Source organism: Trachypithecus francoisi, unplaced genomic scaffold (genome assembly GCF_009764315.1).
Source record: "Trachypithecus francoisi isolate TF-2019V2 unplaced genomic scaffold, Tfra_2.0 Lachesis_group2, whole genome shotgun sequence".
NCBI lineage: Eukaryota > Metazoa > Chordata > Mammalia > Primates > Cercopithecidae > Trachypithecus > Trachypithecus francoisi.
Genome location: NW_022681465.1, coordinates 75,164,507 through 75,188,254, shown reverse-complemented (window position 1 = coordinate 75,188,254; position 23,748 = coordinate 75,164,507). Strand labels below are relative to the sequence as shown.

General features: G+C 40.5%; 1 protein-coding gene and 1 non-coding gene across 3 annotated transcripts in view; both read left to right on the top strand.

Moving 5' to 3' along the window:
* The first annotated feature begins 2,685 nt into the window (after window positions 1-2,685).
* The window catches only part of PRKAA1 (protein kinase AMP-activated catalytic subunit alpha 1), a 40,356-nt gene continuing 19,293 nt past the window's right edge, over window positions 2,686-23,748 (top strand). The window contains exon 1 of one of the 2 annotated variants that reach the window (XM_033179442.1): window positions 2,686-2,860. In XM_033179442.1, coding sequence (XP_033035333.1) covers window positions 2,734-2,860 — 127 coding nt within the window. In that variant the 5' untranslated portion in view covers window positions 2,686-2,733. Of the gene's footprint in view, window positions 2,861-3,080; window positions 3,101-23,748 lie in introns of those variants that run through there. The other variant, XM_033179443.1, reaches the window with a different exon arrangement.
* LOC117066252 lies at window positions 11,776-11,910 on the top strand. Its single transcript, XR_004430234.1, has one exon. It is a non-coding gene; the product is annotated as a small nucleolar RNA SNORA57 (small nucleolar RNA).

Genomic DNA, 23,748 nt, shown 5'->3' with positions numbered 1-23,748 from the left:
CGTCTCGGCCTCCCAAAGTGCTGGGATTACAGGCTTGAGCCACCGCGCCCGGCCAACAGAGCGCTTCTTTAAAAAAAAAAAAAAAAAAAAAACTCACTTCTCTAATGTAACTCCTGCCCACTTATATTCCAATACATTTTACTGAGATGGTGTAGTTACAACAGATAGGTCAGGAAACTGGGTGTAAGTCACAGTCTACCTCATCTTTGCTTCCCCCTGGTAGAATGTTGAGTATGTAAATATTATCTCTCTTGGATGGGTGGGGGGATGGTGGAATATAGAGGACTGCTACTGTAGACCATGAGCTCTTTCAAGGTAGGGACCATGACTTTTCATTTTTCAGAAAAATGAAATTTTCTATAGCATCTGGCAGTTACCAAAGTTTGAAGAATGAAGTGAACATTTGGGGATAGATCAATGGGAGAATGAAAGGAAGACAGGATGGAAGAAAATGTGACAAAAGTTTAAAAAGGTAATTAAGAGAAAAAGCAAAGGCATACAGGAGGCTTCTTAAGACAGTAGTCTTACAAACAGTGAATTGGATTCAATTTTTAACTCAACATGAATGGAGAAGAAACAAAACCAAAATTAAAAACACTGAGCGATTAAAGCTGCTTTAAACAGAGACTATGGGAAACTGGATAAGATGATGTCTAAGTTTCTATCCAATTTTTTGATCTATAATTCTCGGTTTTATCTCCCCAAAAATGCTTTTAAGTGTAAATGCCATTTAATGACTATTTATTAAATAGCATTATAATCTACAATAGCACAAAGCAGAACCCAACCGATGTTTCTACTAAAAAAAAGGTTATGTTACTTTCTTGAGTTTTCATAGTTTAAAGAAGAGATTGGCAAATGGATTTGCAAAACTCAGCTTCAGTTTGTTCCCTTCCAACATGCTCAGTGAGTGGTACACAGCTGAGGTACTTTGCTATCTTTTCCTTTTGTTTTTTTTCCCTAGGGTACTCTCTCTCCCACCCTTGGGCGTGAGGAGAGATGTTGTCAGATCTTTTTCTTTCAGGTTAGAAGAAATGGCAGAACTTTCCTGGGTTAAATTCTAGACATAATAAAAACTTAAAGTAATTTAAGATGCTATTTGGGGAGGGGAGAGAGTTTAAGGTTCTATGCCGCACACGGAAATCCAGAGAGCTATTTCTGCTTTACAGAGATCCAAAATCCAAAAATTCTGCTTTACAGAGATGCCTTGTGTAGAAATTCACAAGGCGAACAGCTAAAAGTGAAAAAGTGAGACACCAAAAGTTACAACAGTAACCACCACACCACCTGCCCCCCAAATACATCAGTAATCAAACATTTTTAACTTTTTGCTCTTCAAACAATGTGCAGTCCTCAATACAGTAGGAACTTGGTTAAGGCTAGCTGAAACTGTTCCCTGCTTATCTGGTGTAATTCTAAGCTCAAAGGCAGAAACTTTTGCTTCCCCTGCAATATCTTCCTTGGAAGAAAACAGTGCGTAATGCATGCTACTTTGATTTCAGAAACAGAGAGGAGAAAATCAGGAGAGTTGGGTAATTGATTTTTGTTGGGATTACAAATTACATTATTATTTACTTTTTTATACCCTTTTCATGAAGGTGCAATTTTTTGCGGGGGAGGGGCATTGACACTGGCCTAGTGCTATGACATTCCAAAACTGAGAGAATATAAACTTTTTAAAACAGAACACTTGATTTTGACTACTAATTAGAGGAGTGGAATTGAGTAACAAACTCAAACATTTTATTAAAAATAAGCAGACTTTATGCTATGGTATGGTTCCATTTATGTTTATATAATAGCTTATTACTCATTGTAAGTACAATAAATATTTTTTGATCCGGTTGATGTAACCTTAAGCCTTGTTCTCAGTCCAGTGAACGTATACATTTTACTGATAATCTAAAAGTATTAATTCCTATACACCAAAAGATTTGCGTATCATCCCCCTCTTGGAATACACATTCACTTGTACATATCCCCAGCCTGCTCCTCGCAACAGAGTTTGCTTTAGGGAGGAAATTTCAGCATCACCTCCAGAAGAAAACACCGACAGCGCTCCTAGAGCCATCGTGGTGCCCAGTAGCAATTTACGGGCTCCAAGCGAAAAAAGAGCGCGGGTTGGCGGTGGTGGTGGTGCCGGCGCGGGCGGGGAGCGGGGAGCGGGAAACTCCATTACAGACGCAAGTGAAAACTCCTGCGGTTTCTAGATTCCATACAAGAAGCAAAGATCAGAATCAAGATTAGAAAGCAGTGGCAGGGCGGTGCCCCCAGCCTTGCTTTAATTCACGCGCCCCTTGTAACCAGCCACAGATCTGCATCACTCAAGCGGGCTTCCCAGTCCTCATCTCCCCTCTGGAATCACCCGCAGAAGGGTCTTCTCCGACCCCAGAGTGGTAATTAGGGAAGACCACAGCCGGCAGAAACTCCGCCAGAGAAAGGAGCCGGGGGGGCGACGGTTCGCCTAATCGTTCCAGGAAGCCCCCCCGCGTGCCGGTGGGCGGGCGCCCAGGCCCGAGGATGCGGGGCGAGGAGGCGGGTACCGGTGCTTCTCCCGGCAGCCCCCGCCCGGCCCGCCAGGGGGAGCGTCTGCGCTCGACGGCGGCTGTGGGGCCTGGGCTGGCGGCGCAGGGCGGTGGCTCAGCTAGGCGGCTGCCCTCCCGCGTCCCCACCCACTCCCCGCCCGCCCCCGGCGCGGCCCTGCCCGCCCCCTCCGCCCCCTCCCGCAGCGCCATGCGCAGACTCAGTTCCTGGAGAAAGATGGCGACAGCCGAGAAGCAGAAACACGACGGGCGGGTGAAGATCGGCCACTACATCCTGGGTGACACGCTGGGGGTCGGCACCTTCGGCAAAGTGAAGGGTGAGAACCCCCGGGGCTAGGCTCGGCCCCAGCTGGGGAGCCGCACGACTTCCGCTTTCCGCACCTCTTCATCCTCCCCCGTCCGCTGCGTCCCTTCTTTCCAGGGCTGGGCAGCCCCTGTCCTGGATCCTGCGGGAGCTCTCCCCAGCCACCGCGGGGCTGCGGCGCGGCCAGCACAGCCGGGTGGGGGTGGGGTGGTGACCAGTCGCCATGGCGACGGCGCCGCGGCCGGAGGGGCTGGTAGGTGCGAGGGGCGGGGATGAGGAGGTGCAAACTTTCCCAGGTGGGGTAGGCGGGCGGCGCGGCGCGCTCTGGGTGCTGAGAGGGGGCGCCGGGCGCGATCCCCGGGGAGACGGCCTCTTGTGCGCCCGGGTTGTGCTCCCTTGGCTCAGGGCCAGCCCGTCGCTTCCTTGGCGGTCCTCGGCGTCGTCCGTATTTCCGTCCTCTGGAGGAGGCCGTCGATTTACCGGCCCCTGCTGTTTCCAGAGTGCGACATGTGTTTCCGCAGAGGTAAGATTTCTTTGTGGGTAGCCAACATCATCTTTTTAAAAAGGCCATCTCCTCGGAAAGGATCACTGGTTTCCTTCGGAGCAGTTAATGAATATAAACTGGTTCAATATTTGCGATGCATGCTTTACGTTCTGAATGAGACTGTGCCTTTAGTGTTTGCGAATTAACAGGAGTTTCTCCGTGCGAAACTTGGTTGTTAGTTCAGATGTTACCTCCAGATAGTATTTATTACTTTATTAATACAGTTCGTTTGCACTTATTTTCAAAGGCTATTTGTATTCTAATAAACGATTTAAGTGCACATCATTTGAACTTTTGCTTTAAGAAAGGCGTATGGGTGCATTGTACACTATTCGAGTGACGGGTACACTAAAATCCCAGACTTCACCACTATGCAGTTCATCTATGTAACCTAAAGCCACTTGTACCCCTAAAGCTATTGAAATTAAAAGAAAGAAAAGTGTGGACTCTTTCAAAACAATATTCTGGAAATAAGCTTGCTCTACAGTCCACCAATTCTGGCAAAAAAACGTTTAATTGCAAGTTTTGTGAGGTGTGATTTTTTTCTTTAAAATATTTGACTTTGCTGTAAGGGATGCAGAGAAAGGAAGTTTGGAACTGATGAAAATAATTCATGCATTGGCTTTGGATAAATAATAGACTGACTTGCATATAGTAAGTTCTTGGTAAATATTTGACTTGAAAGAAAAAAGTTTGGGAAAGTCTGTACGGTAGCTCAACTGAGCCTTACTCTCCCAGAGCTAAATAAACATTTTCTGATTTTGTCTAGGGTTAGAAGAAAAGAACCCTTTCTTCTCTTGCCATTTTCTGAGTCATAGAATTGGAAAATTGTTGTATATCCCACAGGGAAGCAACTCCCTGAACCTTCTTATGAAAATCGGCAAGGCTGACAATGTCAGGAGGAAGTAAGAAGCAAATTAAGAAGCAAATGCAAGAATTGGGTAATAACAGCCATTGGGACAGGTCCATATAAGGCCAATAAGATGTTTCTGTGCCCTGGAAGTTTTAACTTTATCTTTGGCTATGATATTTCTTGTTAGCAATTACAGACTGCTTTTTAGTTTACAAGTGTTTGTAAAAAAAAAAAAAAAAAGTGTTCATTTTTGCCCCCACCCTTTCCCAGAGTTCTGCTTGGATTAGGGTGTTCATCATTCCCCTAATATAGACTTAAATGCTTGAATAAAGTCAGGTCTACTTTTTTTTCTTTTTTCTTTTTTTCTTTTTCCCGAGACGGAGTCTTGCTCTGTTGCCCAGACTGGAGTGCCGTGGTACGATCTTGGCTCACTGCAACCTCCGCCTCCTGGGTTCAAGCAATTCTCCTGCCCCAGCCTCCCGAGTAGCTGGGATTACAGGTGCCCACCACCACACCCAGCTAATTTCGTATTTTAGAGATGGTGTTTCACTATGTTGGCCACGAACTCCTGACCTCAGGTGATCTACCCACTTCAGCCTCCTAAAGTGCTGGGATTACAGGTGTGAGCCACTGCGCCTGGCCGATCAGAATCTTTAACCTGTTCATTTCTTAAGTTAACAGTTAGGATGCTTTTTGCCACAAGTAATAGAAAATCCAGCTTCACCTAGTGAAGAACTTGTCTGTGGTTCTCCAGAGCAGGGAAAGCCAGCATACCTCTTACGAGTCTCATTGGCTCATCCAGTCCCTCTGGCTAGGAATGCCATGGGCCAATTGGCTTATGCTTGTATTCCTAAGCAGGCATTAGCAAGGTGTGTGTGCAAAGGAGGTGGGTGGGTGGGAGACATATTCTTTTGTTTAAAAATTTGTTTTATTTTTTAAATTTTTCTTTAAGTTTTTGGAGTACAGATGGTATTTTGTTACATAAGTTCTTTAGTGGTGATTTGTGAGATTTTGCTGCACCTATCACCTGAGTAGTATATACTGCACCATATTTGTAGTCTTTTATCCCTCACCCCTCTCCCCCTCTTCCCCCCAAGTCCCCAAAGTCCACTGTATCATTCTTATGCCTTTGCGTCCTCATAGCTTAGCTCCCACATATCAGTGATGAGAACATACTATGTTGGTTTTCCATTCCTGAGTTACTTCACTTAGAATAATAGTCTCCACTCTTATCCAGGTCACTGCAAATGATGTTAATTCATTCCTTTTTATGGCTGCGTAGTATTCTGTCATGTATATATATACCACAGTTTCTTTATCCATACATTGATTAGTGGGCATTTGGATTGGTTCCATGATTTTGCAATTGTGAATTGTGCTGCTGTAAACATGCATATGCAAGTATCTTTTTAGAATAATGACTTCTTTTCAGAAGGGATTGCGGGATCAAATGGTAGTTCTACTTTTAGTTCTTTAAGGAATATCCACACTGTTTTCCATAGCAGCTGTACTAGTTTACATTCCCACCAGCAGTGTAGAAATGTTCCCTGTTTACCCTTTTCAACAAATGGTGCTGGGATAATTGGCCAGCCACATGTAGGAGAATGAAACTGGATTCTCACCTCTCAACCTCATACAAAAATCAACTCAAGATGGATTAAGGACTTAAACCTAAGACCTGAAACTATAAAAATTCTGGAAGATAACATTGGAAAAACCCTTCTAGACATTGGCTTAGGCAAGGATTTAATGACCAAGAACCCAAAAGCAAATGCAATAAAAACAAAGAAAAATAGCTGGGACCTAATAAAACTGAAGAGCTTTTGCACAGGAAAAGGAACAGTCAGCAGAGTAAACAGACAACCCACACAGTGGGAGAAAATCTTCCTAATCAATACATCTGAAAAAGGACTAATATCCAGAATCTACAATGAACTCAAACAAATATGTAAGAAAAAAAAAACAAACAGTCCCATCAAAAAGTGGGCTAAAGACGTGAGTAGATAATTCTCAAAAGAAGATATACAAATGGCCAAGAAACATGAAAAAATGCTCAACATCACTAATGATCAGGGAAATGCAAATCAAAACCACAGTGTGATACCACCTCACTCCTGCAAGAATGGCCATAATAAAAAAATCAAAAAAGCAGTAAATGTTAGTGTCGATGTGGTGAACAGGGAACACTTCTTTTTTTTTTTGGAGACAGAGTTTCACTCTTGTTACCCATGCTGGAGTGCATTGGCGTGATCTCAGCTCATTGCAACCTCTGCCTCCTGGGTTCAAGTGATTTTTCTGCCCCAGCCTCCCTAGTAGCTGGGATTACAGATGTGTGCCACCACGTCCTGCTAATTTTTGTATTTTTAGTAGAGATGGGGTTTCACCATGTTGGCCAGACTGGTCTGGAACTCCTGACCTCAGGTGATCCTACCCGCCTCGGCCTCCTAAAGTGCTGGGATTACAGGCCTGAACCACCGTGTTGGGCCAGGAGACATCTTCTAAGTACTTGGATAGTGTAGGGGGACAGGGTAAACACCTACACATAAATGGGTGTTGTTAGGAGAGAGAAAGGGGACATAGATACTCAGTGAACAGGCAGAAATGGCCACTATCGTGGTGATGTTGGTAATTAACACCAGCAGCCTTAATTATGCTAGACTTCTTTGCAAATAATAGGGTTAGCCATATATTTAGACAATTTGGAGTAAAGAAAGCTTTAAAAATTAGTTATACATATTGGTAAATTTAACATGAAGAGGGATCTAATAAAATATATGAGGTTGATATGCAGAAAAAGTATGATAGTCCATGCTTATAGGAAATTTAATTTTGCAGGGAGAGTACGCTGGAAGTTCGGAGTGATTGTTTTCTCCTATAGGCCAAAAAATTTGTTTGGTTACTTAGTGGTAGCATTTAGAGAGGAAAGTTTACAGAAAACTAGGGTTATTTTGTGATTATGCTTGAATTGTCTTGTTTCCAGCGCATCTTTTTTTTAACTTCTAGTTATCAAGGTGTTAGGTTCCATGCCCTTGTGGGCCTTCCCTCTGCCCAAAAAAAGCATGGATGAGCAGAGTCATATCATTAAAATGGCAGTCTTTGTTAATTTTTCTAGAGAAGATGATCTCTTTGGTAGGCTGGGTGTGTCTTCGGCAAATGAGTTATTTATACATATAAACTATTAAGTTGGTAAGTATTTCTCTTTTTTTTTTTGAGATGGAGTTTCACTCTTGTCTCCCAGGCTGGATTGCAATGGTGCAATCTCAGCTCACTGCAACCTCCACCTCCTGGGTTCAAGCGATTCTTCAGCCTCAGCCTCCCAAGTAGTTGGGATTATAGGCACCCACCACTATGCCTGGTTAATTTTTTTTTGTATTTTTAGTAGAGACGGGGTTTCACCATGTTGGCCAGGCTAGTCTCGAACTCCTGACCTCAGGTAATCCACCCATCTCGGCCTCCCAAAGTGCTGGGATTACAGGCGTGAGCCACCAAGCTTGGTCTAAGTTCGTATTTCTGTGTGAAACTGCAATTTCAACTACGTAGGTAACTGTACTCTTTTTGAATGAATCATCAAAGTTATTTAAAAATTCCTATAAGTAAAAAATATAAACATGAACTAGAGGTATATATATTATTGTGAACGAATCTTAAAAGTATAAGGTTAGACCTCAAAAGCAAGTTATATAAGAATATGTATAGTCTGCTGTTATTTATATAAATTTTAAAAACCTACAGAACCACTCATACTATGCTGGTGGAGTATAAATTGGTATCCTACCTCTACATGAGTGTGACAGCATTTATTAAAATTAACCTAACAATTCAACTTCTAGGAATTATTCTATAGATGTACTCATGTGTATGAAATAATGGGTTATTCACTGCCATATTGTTGTAAATATTAATACAAAACTTTGGAAGTAACCTTTCTAATAGTGTAATAGTAATGGTTTATCCATGTAGTGAAATACCTTGCAAACATTAAGGAAGAAAAAGGGAAGAACTTTGTATATTTTAGAGAACAATTTCCAGGGTGTATTTTTAAGAGGAAAAAGTAGAACAGTGTGTTTAATATGTCTACCACTTATGTATAAAAGGCAGGGCAAATCTGTATATTAAGTGTGACTGCTTTTATATATAGAGTGTGTCTCTTTAAAGATACACACAAGCTTCCTTACGTTAGTTGCTCAATATAGGGGACCAGGTACAGGAGGACACTATGTTGCACTGTAGATACTTTTGTACTTTTGAATTGTGTGTATAGTGCAGGTATTGTGTTACCAAAATATATACAATTACATTTATAAAAATAAACATGAAAAATAATGTTACTATATTTTTTATGGATTCATAACCATGTAAAAATATATAAACGTGGGAAACACAAACATCAAATTCAGGATAGTGGTTACTTCTGAGGACAGATGAAGGATAAGGGAATCTGGGAGGAGTCATGCAGGGCTTGAGTTGTATCTGTAATGTTTTATTGCTAATGGTGGCTCATGGGTATGTGGAATGCCCTTGGTGTGCTTGAAATGTTTTGTTTGCTTTCTTAAATTACCATCCATAGCTTTTAAAGCCCACCCTTCCCCAGGATTAAGCTATTTCCTTAACACGTTTTTATTCTTTCAATTTTAAGTGGGAATGAAATGGTTAGGTGTCTAGAATATCTTTAGTAGATATTTCTATCTTTGCTGCTTCTCTGTCCTATTAAAATCCTCTGTTTCAAAGTATGATCTTGTTTCCCTTCAGGATTATATATCCAATTAGATGAGCATTTGTTACAATGTTATGCAGTTAGACAAAGTTCCCTTAGATAGCACTAGCATGGTTGTTAGCTAATATTTAGTTGACTAATCTGCTATTCTTGTGAGGAGTGCATTGTGAATGCTGGTAACCTTTGCTCTGAGTAACGTGCAAGTCTTCCATGGCCAAAATATTTATCTTCCATTTCATTTAAAAGCAAAACCTTAGCACTATTCTAAAAACTAACAGTCTGAAGAATAAAGTTTGAATTTTGAAAAAGGGGGGAATCCCTTAAGTAATGCATATGCCTGACAAAGTCCATTTACTACATTCATTGATTGACTATGGAACAGCATTTAGTTTGGCTACAGCTGAGTTTACTCACTGGGGAGAATATTTAGCCCGGTTTTGAGAAAACAGTTTAGTTTCTGATACCATGCCAAGCCCTTTGTCCCTTTCACTGCACAGTGATGATGGAGAGAGTAAATAGGTCAAAAGACTTGGAGTCAGAAGACCTGTCCCAACTTGATCACAATAGCTTTACTTCCACAACTTATAGAATCTCTTAGGACCTCAGTTTCTTTATCTGTAAAGGACAATACCTCCATCATAGGTTTATGCTCAAATGTGATAATGTGAGTGTCTTCTAAGCTGTTAGATGCCATGTTTTAAAAAGTATTATGCTACTGAAGGCCGGGCGCGGTGGCTTATGCCTGTAATCCCAGCACTTTGGGAGGCTGAGGCGGGTGGATCACGAGGTCAAGATATTGAGACCATCGTGGCCAACATGGTGAAACCCAATCTCTACTAAAAATACAAAAATAGCTGGGCGTGGTGGCATGTGCCTGTTGTCCCAGCTACTTGGCAGGATGAGGCAGGAAAATCACTTGAACCTGGGAGGTGGAGGTTGCAGTGAGCCGAGATTGTGCTACTGCGCTCCAGCCTGGCGATAGAGTGAGACTCCATCTCCAAAAGAAAAAAAAAAAGTATTATGCTACTTAAATTTTAATATTGAGGTATGTTGGTAACTGGATTCAGGGAAATATTTCTGTTGCTTCGAGTAAGGGAAATGTAACAGATTATAATATGATGGCCTTCAATTACCAAGATTTTGCTGAGATGAAAGAGGGAGGGGAAGAATGGGTAACGTGGAGGGGATATTGCCCACCCTAAATGAGAACGTTTTAGAGTCATCAGTGTTGGGATATTATTTCCGACTCTTAGAGGAAAAAATTTGTATCAAATTAAAATCGGGAATAATCATGTTATACAAAATTTACGAGGTTTCTTTAGGACTTCTCAGAGCTTTAACGTGTTAATAAGCATAGTGAGTCTACGAAAGGGACTCACTGTGCTTATTATTAACACATTAAATAATAAATGTGACTGGGCGTGGTGGGTCATGCCTATAATCCCAGCACTTTGGGAGGCCGAGGCGGGCGGATAACAAGGTCAGGAGTTCAAGACTAGTCTGGGCGATATGGTGAAACCCTGTCTCTGTTAAAAATACAAAAATTAGCCGGGCATGGTGGTGGGCCCCTTTAGCCGTAGCTACTCTGGAGCCTGAGGTAGGAGAATCACTTGAACTCGGGAGGCGGAGGTTGCAGTGAGCCGAGATCGCACCACCGCACTCCAGCCTGGGCGATAGAGCGAGACTCCATCTTAAAAAAAAAGTTATTTCCTACCAAATGGAAATGTAGGAAATATACATCCTTTCTCAGACATAGTTGATTATGCAATCTTTTTCCCTGGAGAGTCTTCAGTTCTAGTGTTTTGTAGAGCATGCTTTAGAAAATTTATTCTTTTTTTTTTTTTGAGACGGAGTCTCGCTCTGTCGCCCAGGCTGGAGTGCAGTGGCCGGATCTCAGCTCATTGCAAGCTCCGCCTCCCGGGTTTATGCCATTCTCTCGCCTCAGCCTCCCGAGTAGCTGGGACTACAGGCGCCCGCCACATCGCCCGGCTAATTTTTTGTATTTTTTTAGTAGAGACGGGGTTTCACCGTGTTAGCCAGGATGGTCTCGATCTCCTGACCTCGTGATCCACCCGTCTCGGCCTCCCAAAGTGCTGGGATTACAGGCTTGAGCCACCGCGCCCGGCCAGAAAATTTATTCTAGTAGTTTTCGTTTTATTATTTTTCTAGCCCATAGAAAATTAGAATCCCCACGCAGAACATTGGAGAGGGGATTTAAGAGTAGAATCCTGGGCTGGGCACAGTGGGAGGTGCGTGGATCACGAGGTCAGGAGATCGAGACCTCCCTGGCCCACATGGTGAGACCCCCCATCTCTAGTAAAAATACAAAATTAGCTGGGCGTGGCACATTCCCGTAGTCTCAGCTACTCAGGAGGCTGAGGCAGGAGAATCACTTGAACCTGGGAGGCGCAGGTTGCAGTGAGCCGAGATTGCACCACTGCACTCCAGCCTAGTGATAGAGTGAGACTCCATCTCAACAAAAAGAAAAAGAAAAAGAGTTGATTCCTGATAGGCTATAAAGAAAGGCTGGGATACAAATTCAAAAAGCAGAAAACTACAGGAGCTGGAACTTTCTAGGCTGGGAGCAAAAAGCCCTATCCCACTAAATAACTCCCACTGTTGTCACTGTGTGAGGGTATAAGGAGCAATTGATACTCATAAGTTAACATTTGCTTGGTTCCCAGTCTTCATGTACAGTGTGTTCTATTTAAGAAGTCGTGACCATGTGTAGTACAATTAGAAAAGCTGTTTTCAAAAAATATTACTTTTGTTAACTTGTTAATTTTAATGGTGAATATCATACTTCAGAAAATCCACCCTCCTTTTCTTGTCAGGGACTGACTGTGTGGTCCTGCTCCCTGTTATGTATGGAGGCAGAGGGAAAGGGGCTCTGGCCCCCTCAAATCATGTCTTTGGTACCAGCCAGTTCTGTCCTTAGTTGCCTGGATACTGAACTTCTCTGAGCAGGGCAGAACTGAGATCCAGTGGGTTGCTCCTGAGGATGCTTATGCTTTCTCATTTGATTTCAGGTCTCCTCTTTTGCTTCCCATTCCATCCAATAAAGGCCATTCCTACCATAAAGAAATAAAAAAGAAAATCTATCTTTAATGAATAAATAACAATTGTATATATTTGTGGGGCACAATGTGATGTTTTGATACATGTATACATTCTACACTGATCAAATCAGGCCAAGTAGTGTATCTATCTCCTCAAATATTTATCATTACTTTGTGGTGAGAACATTTAAAGTTCCCTTTTGTAACTCTTTTGAAAAATTAATATATTAACTGTAATCATGATGCTATGCAGTATAACACCAGGATCCTGTTCCCTAAATTTTTTGTAGCCATTGACCAATATCTTCCTTTTCCCCTCCAGCCCCACTTACCCCAGCTACTGGTAATCACCATTCTACTCTCTACTTCTGTGAGTTTGCCTTTTTTAGATTCCAAATATAAGTGAGTCTTAGACACCTCTGACATACTGATTTCAATTCCTTTGGATTTATACTCAGTAATGGGATTGCTGGATCATATAGTAATTCTATTTTTAGTTTTGTGAGGAACCTCTATACTGTTTTACAAAATGGCTGTATTTATAGTTCCACCAACGGTGCGTTAAACGTGTTCCATTTCTCTCTGTCCTTGCGAATACTTATCTTTCACCTTTTTGATAATAGCCAGTCTAACAGGTGTGAGGCGATACCTTATTGTGGCTTTAATTTGCATTTCTCTTATGATTAGAGATGTTCAGCATTTTTTTTTTTTTTTTTGAGACGAAGTCTCGCTGTGTCGCCCAGGCTGGAGTGCAGTGGCGCGATCTCGGCTCACTGCAAGCTCCGCCTCCCGGGTTCCCGCCATTCTCCCGCCTCAGCCTCTGAGTAGCTGGGACTACAGGCGCCCGCCACCGAGCCCGGCTAGTTTTTTGTATTTTTAGTAGAGACGGGCTTTCACCGTGTTAGCCAGGAGGGTCTCGATCTCCTGACCTCGTGATCCACCTGCCTCGGCCTCCCAAAGTGCTGGGATTACAGGCTTGAGCCACCGCGCCCGGCCTGTTCAGCATTTTTTAATCTATCTGTTGGCCATTTGTTTGTCTTTTTTATTTTTGTTTTTGAGACAGTGTCTCACTCTGTCGCCCAGGCTGGAGTGCAGTCGGCTCACAGCAACCTCTGCCTCCCTGGTTCAAGTGATTCTCCTGCCTCAGCCTCCTGAGTAGCTGGGACTATAGGTGTGCACCACTATGCTCAGCTAATTTTGTATTTTTAGTAGAGACAGGGCTTCACCATGTTGGTCAGGCTGCTCTTGAACTCCTGACCTTCTGATCCGCCTGCCGCAGCCTGCCAAAGTGTTGGGATTACAGGCGTAAGCCACTGCGCCCGGCCTGTTTGTTTTTTGCTGTACAGAAGCTTTTTAGTTTGATGTCATCCCATTTGTTTATTATTGCTTTTGTTGCCTGTGCATTAGGGGGTCATATCCAAGAAATAATTTTCCACCCCTGTGTCATGGAGCTTCTCATCTAAGTTTTATTCTAGTAGATTTATAATTTCACGTCTTAAATTTAATCCATTTTAAGTTGATGCTTGTTAAGGGGTGAGATAAGGGTCCATTTCCATTCTTCTGTATGTGGCTATCCAGTTTTTCAAATAACATTATTGAAGAGACTGTCCTTTCCCCATTGTGTAGTGTCGGCACCTTTGTCAAAAATCCATTGACTGTAGATATATGCATTTATTCTGGGCTCTTCATCCTATTCCATTGGTTGACATGTCTGTTTTTATGTCAGTGCCATGATGTTTTAATTACTATAGGTTTGTAATATATTTTCAAACATGGTAGTGTGATGCCTCCAGCTTTGTTCTCTTTGGACCTAAAGTCTATTTTGTCTGAAATAAGTATAGCTACCTCTCTTCTCTTTCTGTTTGCATTTGTATGGAATATCTTTTTTCAGTCCCTTCATTTTCAGTCTATGAGGTCTGTGAGTGTCCTTTATAGTGAAGTGAGTCTCTATTATAGGCAGCGTAGAGTTGGGTCTTGTTTTTTATCCATTTAGCCACTCTGTGCCTATTGTTTGGAGAATTTAATCTATTTAAAATCAAAGTAATTATTGATAGGTAAGGACTTGGTAGTGCCATTTTGTTAATTGTTTTCTAGTTTTTCTGTAGAACCTTTGTTCCTTTCACTATTACTTTTCCCCTTTGTGGCTCAATAGCTTTCTGTAGTGGTTCGCTTTGGAGTTTTTCTTTTTATCTTTTGCAAAAGCAAAGGCTTTTGCTTTGTAGTTATCCTGTGGCTTACATAAAACATCTTATAACTGGTATATAAGCTGGTAACAAGTTAACTTTGATCACATACACAAATTCTATGTTTTTACTCCCCCTCTTCCATGTTTTATGTTCATGATGTCACAATATACATTTTAAAAATAATTTGTATCTTTAACAGATTATTGTAGCTTTATTATTATTATTTTTTTGAGACGGCGTTTCACTCTTGTTGCCCAGGCTGGAGTGCAACAGCGCGATCTTGACTCACCCCAGCCTCCGCCTCCCAGGGGTTCAAGCTATTCTCCTGCCTCAGCCTTGTGAGTAGCTGGGATTACAGGCATGCGCCACCACCCCCGGCTAATTTTGTATTTTTAGTAGAGATGGGGTTTCTCCATGTTGGTCAGGCTGGTCTCAAACTCCCAGCCTCAGGTGATCCACTTGCTTCGGCCTCTCAAAGTGCTGGGATTATAGGTGTGAGCCACCGTGCCTGGCTAGCTTTAACTATTCTTAGTAGTTTTCTCTTTTAACCTTTATATTAGATATATAATTGATTTACTCACCACCATTACAGTATTAGTGTGTTTTGGGTTTGACAATATACTTACTTTTTCCATTGAGTTTTATACTTTTCATGTGTTTTCTTGTTACTCATTAGTGGCCTCTTTCTTCAGCTTGAAGAACTTCCTTTACCATTTCTTTTTCTGTTTCTTTTTGTTTGTTTGTTTGAGACGAAGTCTCACTTTGTTGCCTAGGCCAGAGTGCAGTGGCAAGATCTCGGCTCACTGCAACCTCTGCCTGCTCTTTTCAAGTGATCCTCCCACCTCAGCCTCCCAAGTAGCTAGGATTACAGGCGTACACCATGACTCACAACTAATTTTTTTTGTGTGTGTGTTTTTAGTAGAGATAGGGTTTCACTATGTTGGCCAGGCCGGTTTTTGAACTCCTAATCTCAAGTGCTCCGCCTGCCTTGGCCTCCCCAGGTGCTGGGATTACAGGCGGGAGCCACCATGCCTGACCACTGTTTTTCATTCTTTATCATTTTCTTCCTCAAGTCGTGTGATTTCCAGTGGCCTGTCTTCTAATTACTAATCGTTTCTTCTGCTTGATGTAGCCTGCAGTTGAACCCCTTTATTGAATTTTTCAGTTCATTTACACTATTCCTCAGCTCTGTGATTATGTACTTCTTCAGAAAATCCACTTTTCAACTGATAAACTAACTATATCCATTTCTAGGGTTGCAGTAACAATGCCACAGACTCAATGACTTACAGCAACAGAAAATTATTCTTTGCCAGTGCTGGAGGTCAGAAATTTGAAATCAAACGGCCATCAGGGCCATGTTTCTTCTGAAGGCTCTAGTAGAGAATCTGTTCCTTGCCTCTTCCAGCTGCTGCTGCTTTTTTTTTTTTTTTTTCTTGAGACAGAGTCTCATTCTGTCACCCAGAATAGAGTGCAGTGGCGTGATCTCATTTCATTGCAACCTTCTCCTCCTGGATTCAACAAGTGATTCTCCTGCCTCAGTCTCCCAAGTAGCTGGGACTACAGGCGCGTTCTGCCACGCCTGGGTAATTTTTGTATTTTTAGTAGAGATGGGGTATCGCCATGTTGGCCAGGCTGGTCTCGAACTCCTGACCTCAGGTGATCCGCCCGCCTCGGCCTCCCAAAGTGCTGGGATTACAGGCGTGAACCACCGTGCCCGGCCCTCTTCCAGCTTCTTGTGGCTCCTGACGTTCCTTGGTTTGTAATAGCATAACTCCAGTCTCTGCCTCTGTCTTCACATGGCTGCGCTCTCTTGCTTGCTAGCTCTCTCTCTGTGTGTGTGTGTGTTCTCTCCTCTTCTTGTAAGGATACCAGGCATTAGATATAGGGCTCACTCTAAATCCAGTAAGATTTCATCTTCAAATCCTTCACTAACCACATCTGTAAAGATCCTATTTCCAAATAATATAACAATCAGAGATTCTGGGTTGACATGGATTTTGTGGGGACGTTACTCACTTCACTACACTTGTTTTTATATTTTGTATGCTTTTAGTTTTATGCTTTCTTTCTTAGTTTTTGAGTAACTTTTAAATTTGTTTGATAGAATTTATTAATAAAATGTCTGTGGGCTGGGCGCGGTGGCTCATGCCTGTAATCCCAGCACTTTGGGAGGCTGAGGGGGGCAGATCACCCGAGGTCAGGAGTTCAAGACCAGCCTGACCAACATGGTGAAACCCCGTCTCTACTAAACATACAAAAATTAGCCAGGAGAGGTGGTAGGTGCCTGTAATCCCAGCTACTTGGGAGGCTGAGGTAGGAGAATTGCTTGAACCCAAGAGGTGGAGGTTGCAGTGAGCCGAGATCACGCCATTGCACTCCAGCCTGGGCAGTAAGAGCTAAACTCCATCTTAAAAAATAAATGAATAAAATAAAATAGTAAAATAAAATAAAGAGCTAAACTCCATCTTAAAAAATAAATGAATAAAATAAAATAATAAAATGAAATGAAATGAATAAAATAATAAAATAAAATCTGTGGAATCCTAAGACATTGAAATTGATATGAGGCAGGTTTTCAGTACACTGGATTCATGTTCTGATACAGGAAGGAGGTCATAGTAGCAGTGCCTGGAACACAGTAGGAGTACCAGCTGGTACTCAAATATTTCTTGAATGAATAAATTTGTATGATTGAATGCATTTTTGGGTAATTCTTATTAGTACGGGGAATTCAGTCTGTTCTTTTCAAAACTGTGTATACATTAAGAATTTCTCTGATATGTTTAACTTCCATTTATGTTTTATTAAAAGGATGTATATGTTTACATGTCTTTCTGAGGATTATCTTTTTAAAAAATTATCAAATTTCACTTACCATGTTTGGAAAAAGCATAACTTTTCGAGTTTGACCTGGGTTGAAGTTTTGGCTTTTCCATTCATTAGCTGTGTAACTTTGGGCAAGTTATTTCATCTTTCTGTGCCTCAGTTTCCTGTAAAATGTTGCTACTGCCAGATCTTCCAGTTTGGTAAGAGTGTGTCAGTATGTTTGGGTACAAAGTGAGTATGCTACAAATATTAACTAGTAAGTTGTATACCTTAATTATGTATTGTAATGGAACTAGATTTATGTTGTAGAAAATTGTTTTTGTTAAAAAAAAAAAAAACCCTTGTTTATTAAAACTCACATCAAATTAAGTTGCTTTTTTCCTCTGTGTTCTTCTGTGACCAAACAAGTGTTCCTTGTAGGTAGGAACAGTGCTACCTACACCTTCCTTGTAGTAGGTGAAATCACTGTCAAGGATTGGTGTTATGTGTATATATGTCTGATAGTTATCTGTTGAACATTAACCAAAGTCAGGAAATGAGTTGACCTTTGGAAGGCAGAAATCTGAGGATTGATGGTAGTGGTGGTGGCGTAGGGGTGGTGGAACAGGTTGGAGGGATTGAAGTATATAGCAATGGGAGCTAGATACATTAAAATGACAGCTATTATTTATTTAGCACTTATGTACCTGGATAAAGAAATGCTATTGCATCTACATGGATAGGGAGCACCAGTCAGAGCTGAGATAAAACTGGCTATTCAGAGATTAAAACAAATAATTCAGGGCTGATTAGATAAAGATGGGGGAACAGGTCTGGGAGCAGTGGAAAATAAATAACCCTAAATAATAATAGCTACCATTTATCAATCACTTCCTATGTGCCAGGCACTGTGGAAAGTGCTTTACAAACACTATTTCATGTATTTATTATAGTCACCCTTATGGAGTATGTGGTATTCTTATTTTACAGATGAGTAAATAGAAGGTTGACTTTTTTTAACTTGCCCAAGTCAAACATCTAGTAAGTACCTTCAAATAGGAATAAAACCGAGGTCTGTGCGACTATACAGTCTACGCTTTGTATACATATTGCTTTCACATTGTGCAACTGGAATTAGGGGTTCAACCCTATTCAACTCTACTCCCAAAAAAGGTGAATCTGCTAATACTACTTGTAATTGTTTTTTCCCCTATTTGGAAAATATTTTTATTTATTTATTTTTTTGAGATGGAATCTTGCTCTTTTGCCCAGGCTGGAGTGCAGTGGCAAGATCTCCGCTCACTGCAACCTCTGCCTCTCGGGTTCAAGTGATTCTCCTGCCTCAGCCTCCTAAGTAGCTGGGATTACAGGTACATGCCAATACACTTGGCTAATTTTTTTTAATTTTTAGTAGAGATGGGGTTTCACCATGTTGGCCAAACTGGTCTCAAACTCCTGACCTTGTGATCCGCCCACCTCGTCCTCCCAAAGTGCTCAGATTACAGGCTTGAGCCACCACGCCCCGCCTTGGAAATTTTTTTTCTAACTGGTAAGAATACAAAATAGAAAGTAAAATTAAAAAAGGATCACAGTGGAATAACTATTTTCATTTTAGCATATTACCATTTTTATATAAATTTTTTTGTGTAGCTAAAAAATGTAAAGTGCATGTATAACTTGTTTTTCATGTTTATAAGAACATTTTCTATAGTTTTCCTAGGAGAGTCTGTTAGGTTGGAATAACCATGTATTAAACTGTTCTCTGAAATTGGTCAGCCTTTTTTTCTTACATAATACACTGTAATGAACATATTTATGCACATTTTTTCATCGACTTTTAAATCAAATTCTTGGAAAACTACAGATTAAAAAAAAATATCCTGATGTAATTTATGTGTGTGTTTATGAATTTGAATGGTCTCTTGACATTGCTGTCAGGGCATTGCCCCTCTTCCTGCCACTGTGATACAATCATACTTTTGTTATTTATTACTTCAAAAGTGAAGAAGTTATACTACCATACTTTAAAATAATTAATTTATAATTTGATGAAATGCTCAAGTATTAGAAAAAAGTTTTATGGTATATCTTGATTGGTTATGGATTTTGTTCTGTTTATTATGCCTTTTGGGTGGTTGGGGGGCTTCTGTTATTTACAGGTGGGTTAATATTCTGCTCCTTATTACTCGTGAGTTAAATTATACTCAATTCCCTATTCCATAGTTACCACATTCCCTCCCATTTTTGCTAATTTCCTCCTCATTTTTTGTTAGGTGTTCTATAAAATTTCCCATCACATTATTATTGCTACAACCTACTGTTTTCTACATGATTTTAATTGTATTGTTGTAAAATTCTTCTTGCTCTGCTCTGATTTCATACCTCCTATATTTTCTTATCACTCTGAAAATAGTTAATACATTTTGCTAATACAATCAATGCATTTCATAGGTGAGTTTAATGTCTATTCTTTTTTTGTTTTATTCTTTTGTATTACAAGACTTTTTGCTTTTTTGTACTTTAGTGTTATTTTTGTCATTACAGGCTGAGAAGGTCCCATGGCCCAGGTTGCTTTTGGTCAATACTGTTTTCTCCAGCAGCATTAACTGGCATGTAGGAGATGCTCAGTATATAATGCCAAAATAATGAATTTAAGAGAATGCTTTGAATTCTGATTCCAGTTCCTTATTAAATGACAGAATATATGTCCAGAGTTTTGGATAAGCTCCAATTGTTTCTTAAAGTTAATTGAGGTTGAAATTCAGTTGAGCAGGGTATCATAGGAGTTTGGTTGGTTTGTGGTGGTTTGGAAGTTCAGGCCCAAATGGATTCTGTCTTAGTATTCTTTCCAAGTCTGAGTCCACCAGTATTATCCAGTATCGTGGCTATTTCCCAGTCCTATTTCAGCTGAGCAGCTATCAAGAGAAAGTCTGTGCCAAGCCAGAGCTTGGAGATTCTTGGAGGATGTGTTTAGTACCATGCTTAGGTTTCAGCCTACTTGTTCTAAGAAAGAAGGTACTTCCTGAAGCAAGCTTTAACAGTCAAGTTGGCTGCTTTTAATCACATCTAATTAGTACTGGAGATTGGAGAACGCCTTACTAGAAAGCAAAATGTGCTTCATCTTCACAGTTGATTTCAGCTGTGATGATAGAGTTGCCCTCCTTCTTTCTCTTATACATTTCATACTAGACCCCCATCCTTCTAATATAGTTATATCATACTTCTAAAAAACCTATATTTGTTTTTTCATAATTGTGGCTGTGTAAATACTATTTGCTAAGTCAGTATCTATGACTATGTTTTATTTCTTACAGAACTTTAAGTTCTACTGGCATTCATGAATTATCTCATTTTTTTTATTTGTTTAATTTTTTTAACTTAAGGCTTAATTTCTCACATCTTCCAGTGCCTTTGTAAAATTTCTCAATATGATATTCCATATTTCTAAACTTGTTAGATTATCTCTCCTCCTACCCCCAGAATAACTATTTTGCATTCTTTGTCACATTCCTATCTGGATTTGTTGCCTTCTAGGCCTTCTTCATATCTGTTACTGTGACTTTGCTTCACCATTTTGAGATTCTCTTAGTTTTTCTACTATATTGGATCCCTTCTTTACTGGATTCCATGCCATCTTTCTTGGGTTTCTTCCTGATTTTGATGGAATATATATTCTCCAGTAGATTCCTGAGAAAGGGTGCACAAAGGTTAAATTTTTGGAGACTTAGCCTCATGACTGTCTAAATTCTACTGATGCTGATCATAACACCAAAAGACACAATCCCTAATGCCATAATCCCAAATGTTGAAATACTGAAAGATCAAAATCTCTAAAAATCAGAATCCCTAAATTCTAAAAATCTCACACATCTAAAATCCTGAAAATCATAATTGTGAAATATTAAAATCCCAAATGTTGAAATACTGAAAGATCAAAATCTCTAAAAATCAGAATCCCTAAATTCTAAAAATCTCACACATCTAAAATCCTGAAAATCATAATTGTGAAATATTAAAATCCCAAATGTTGAAATGCTGCAAGCCAACACCTGGGGTAGAAATTAGTGCATATTCGGTTGTATGAAAGATAGTTGCATCACTTCACTTGCATCATGTTAGGTGGAACGGATTGCCTTTTTATTATATTTATTTGGAAATTAAGTATGGCTTAAGGAGATGGTTTATGGGTGCCAAATTGAGGGGTGGATTCATGAATTTATTTTTAGGTATCAGCTTGACTGGATTAAGGAATACTTAGAAACCTGTTAAAGCATTACTTTGGGTTTGTCTGTGAGATTAGCATGTGAGTCTGAGTGGACTAGTTGGGGAAGATCTGCCCTCAATGTTGGTAGCCACCATTAAATCTGCTGGAGACCCAGAGAGAACAAATTGTTGCCTTTCTGAGAGCTGGAACGGACTTTTTTTCTGCTGAATTGGACATCAGAACTCCAGGCTTGTTGGTCTTTGGACTCTAGGACATAACAGCAGCAGGCCCTTGGGTCCTGGTCTTTCAGCCTCAGACTGAGACCTGGTTTGGCTTGGTTCTGAGGTCTTTAGACTGAGCCAACCTACCAGCATGCCAGCGTCTCTCCAGCTTGAAAATGGCCTGTCGTGGAACTTATCAGCCACTATAATCACATGAGCCAATTCCCCTAATAAATCATCTCTCATATATCTACATATATATACATCTTATTGGTTATGTCTTTCTGGAGAATGCTGACTAATACAGATTTGGTATTGAGAAAGCCAAATATCATTTCTTCTTACTGTATTCCTTACAGCACAATGGAAGAGACCCGTGAAATTGTTCCCTTTCAAAAAGTCTGTGATAAATTAAGTATACCAGGCTACTTAATGGTGAAAGAGAAAAGTTTAAAAGCTAATTATTATTGGTGTTGTGAAAACAGAAAATCACTTAATTGTAATGACCAAGCAATAATTTCCAAATGGTCAGCATATACTTACAAAATATTTAGGCCACAACCGCTCTAGTCTAAACACAAGTGAATGTTTTGAAGATCACAGAAGTGAATATGCAGGTGAAAAATATAAGAAAGCTCCCCTGCCAAATTATTCAATCAGGTATGACTTCTGCCCTTTCACACACAGTGCCAATTTGCTATGCTATGTATTTTATCTTTGCCTCATGTCTAATACTGCAGGTATAAATTTTGTAAAGGCTTTTAGAGAATTCTAACTCATTTTATGCACTTTTTTTTTTTGCATATTTGACTCCATGAAAGTGCATTATCACGATGTGATTCAATGTGTAAGAATTGTGCATGTATATAAAAATGTTGAAACTTGCTCAGTAAATGAAGAGATGTCCATTTTGTTCATTTGTATTTGTGAAAGGTAAAATTTCTCAAGATCTTGGCTCTTTGGGTGACTCTATTGCGGTTTTTGTGCAAGTGGTAGTGACCCATTGCAGTTTTTGATTGATCTTGTCAGAAGATTCAGGTTGTCTGGTATTTCAGATGACCGCAGTTATGAATCTGGGTGCACCTGATTACCAACCATAGTGATATGTTTATCCATTTTGCTTTTAATCTATTTTTTCTTTTTTTTTTTTTTGAGACGGAGTCTTGCTCTGCCGCCCAGGCTGGAGTGCAGTGGCTGGCTCTCAGCTCACTGCAAGCTCCGCCTCCCGGGTTCACGCCATTCTCCTGTCTCAGCCTCCCGAGTAGCTGGGACTACAGGCGCCCGCCTTGTCGCCCGGCTCGTTTTTTTTTTTGTATTTTTTTAGTAGAGACGGGGTTTCACCGTATTAGCCAGGATGGTCTCGATCTCCTGACCTCATGATCCGCCCGTCTCGGCCTCCCAAAGTGCTGGGATTACAGGCTTGAGCCACCGCGCCCGGCCTAATCTATTTTTTCATGAATACAGTTTATCTGTTCCTATTATACCCATGCAATGGTTGTTAGTATACCTGAGTGTTTATGCTTGCAAAAATAGGTTATTAGTGCTTATTTTATTGTGTAAAGGGGCCTATGAACTATTCCATTGTGTTTTCATGTTTCTCAAATACATCTTTTAAAAATGGAAATAAGTGTCTTTAGATAACTTTCTACAAATTATTTTTCCAGAATTCTGTTTTTAGGATTTTGTTCTTTTGGGATTGTGATTTTTGGAATTTTAGATTTTAGGGATTTTGATCTTTTGGGATTTCAACATTTGGGATTATGGCATTTGGGATTGTGTCTTTTGGGATTATGTCCTAAACCTAAATTCTGTCACCACTGACTGTCTAGTGATAGCATTTAAAATGGAAAGACAAAATGACTTGATTTTTTTTCCCTTGATTTTTAACTGCATTTTAAAAAATAGAGACTGGGCATGGTGGCTCACATGTGTAAACCTAGCACTTTGGGAAGTTGAGGCTGGTGGATTGCTTGAACCCAGGAGTTTGAGACCATCCTGGTCAATATGGTGAAACCTGATTTCTACAGAAAAATACAAAAAAATTAGCTGGGTGTGGTGGGGTCTGCCTGTAGTCCCAGCTACTTGGGAGGCTGAGATGGGAGGATCACCTGAGCCTGGGGAGGTTAAGGCTGCATTGAGCTGTGATTGTGACACTGCACTCCACCCTGGGTGATAGAGTGATACCCTGTCTCAAAAAAAAAAAAAAAAAAAAATTAAAAAACAGAAAAAAAAATTAAAAATAGAGAAACCAAAAAAACTAGAAACCACATGCACATGAACCAGAATTTCAAAGGTATAAGAGGTTATGGATG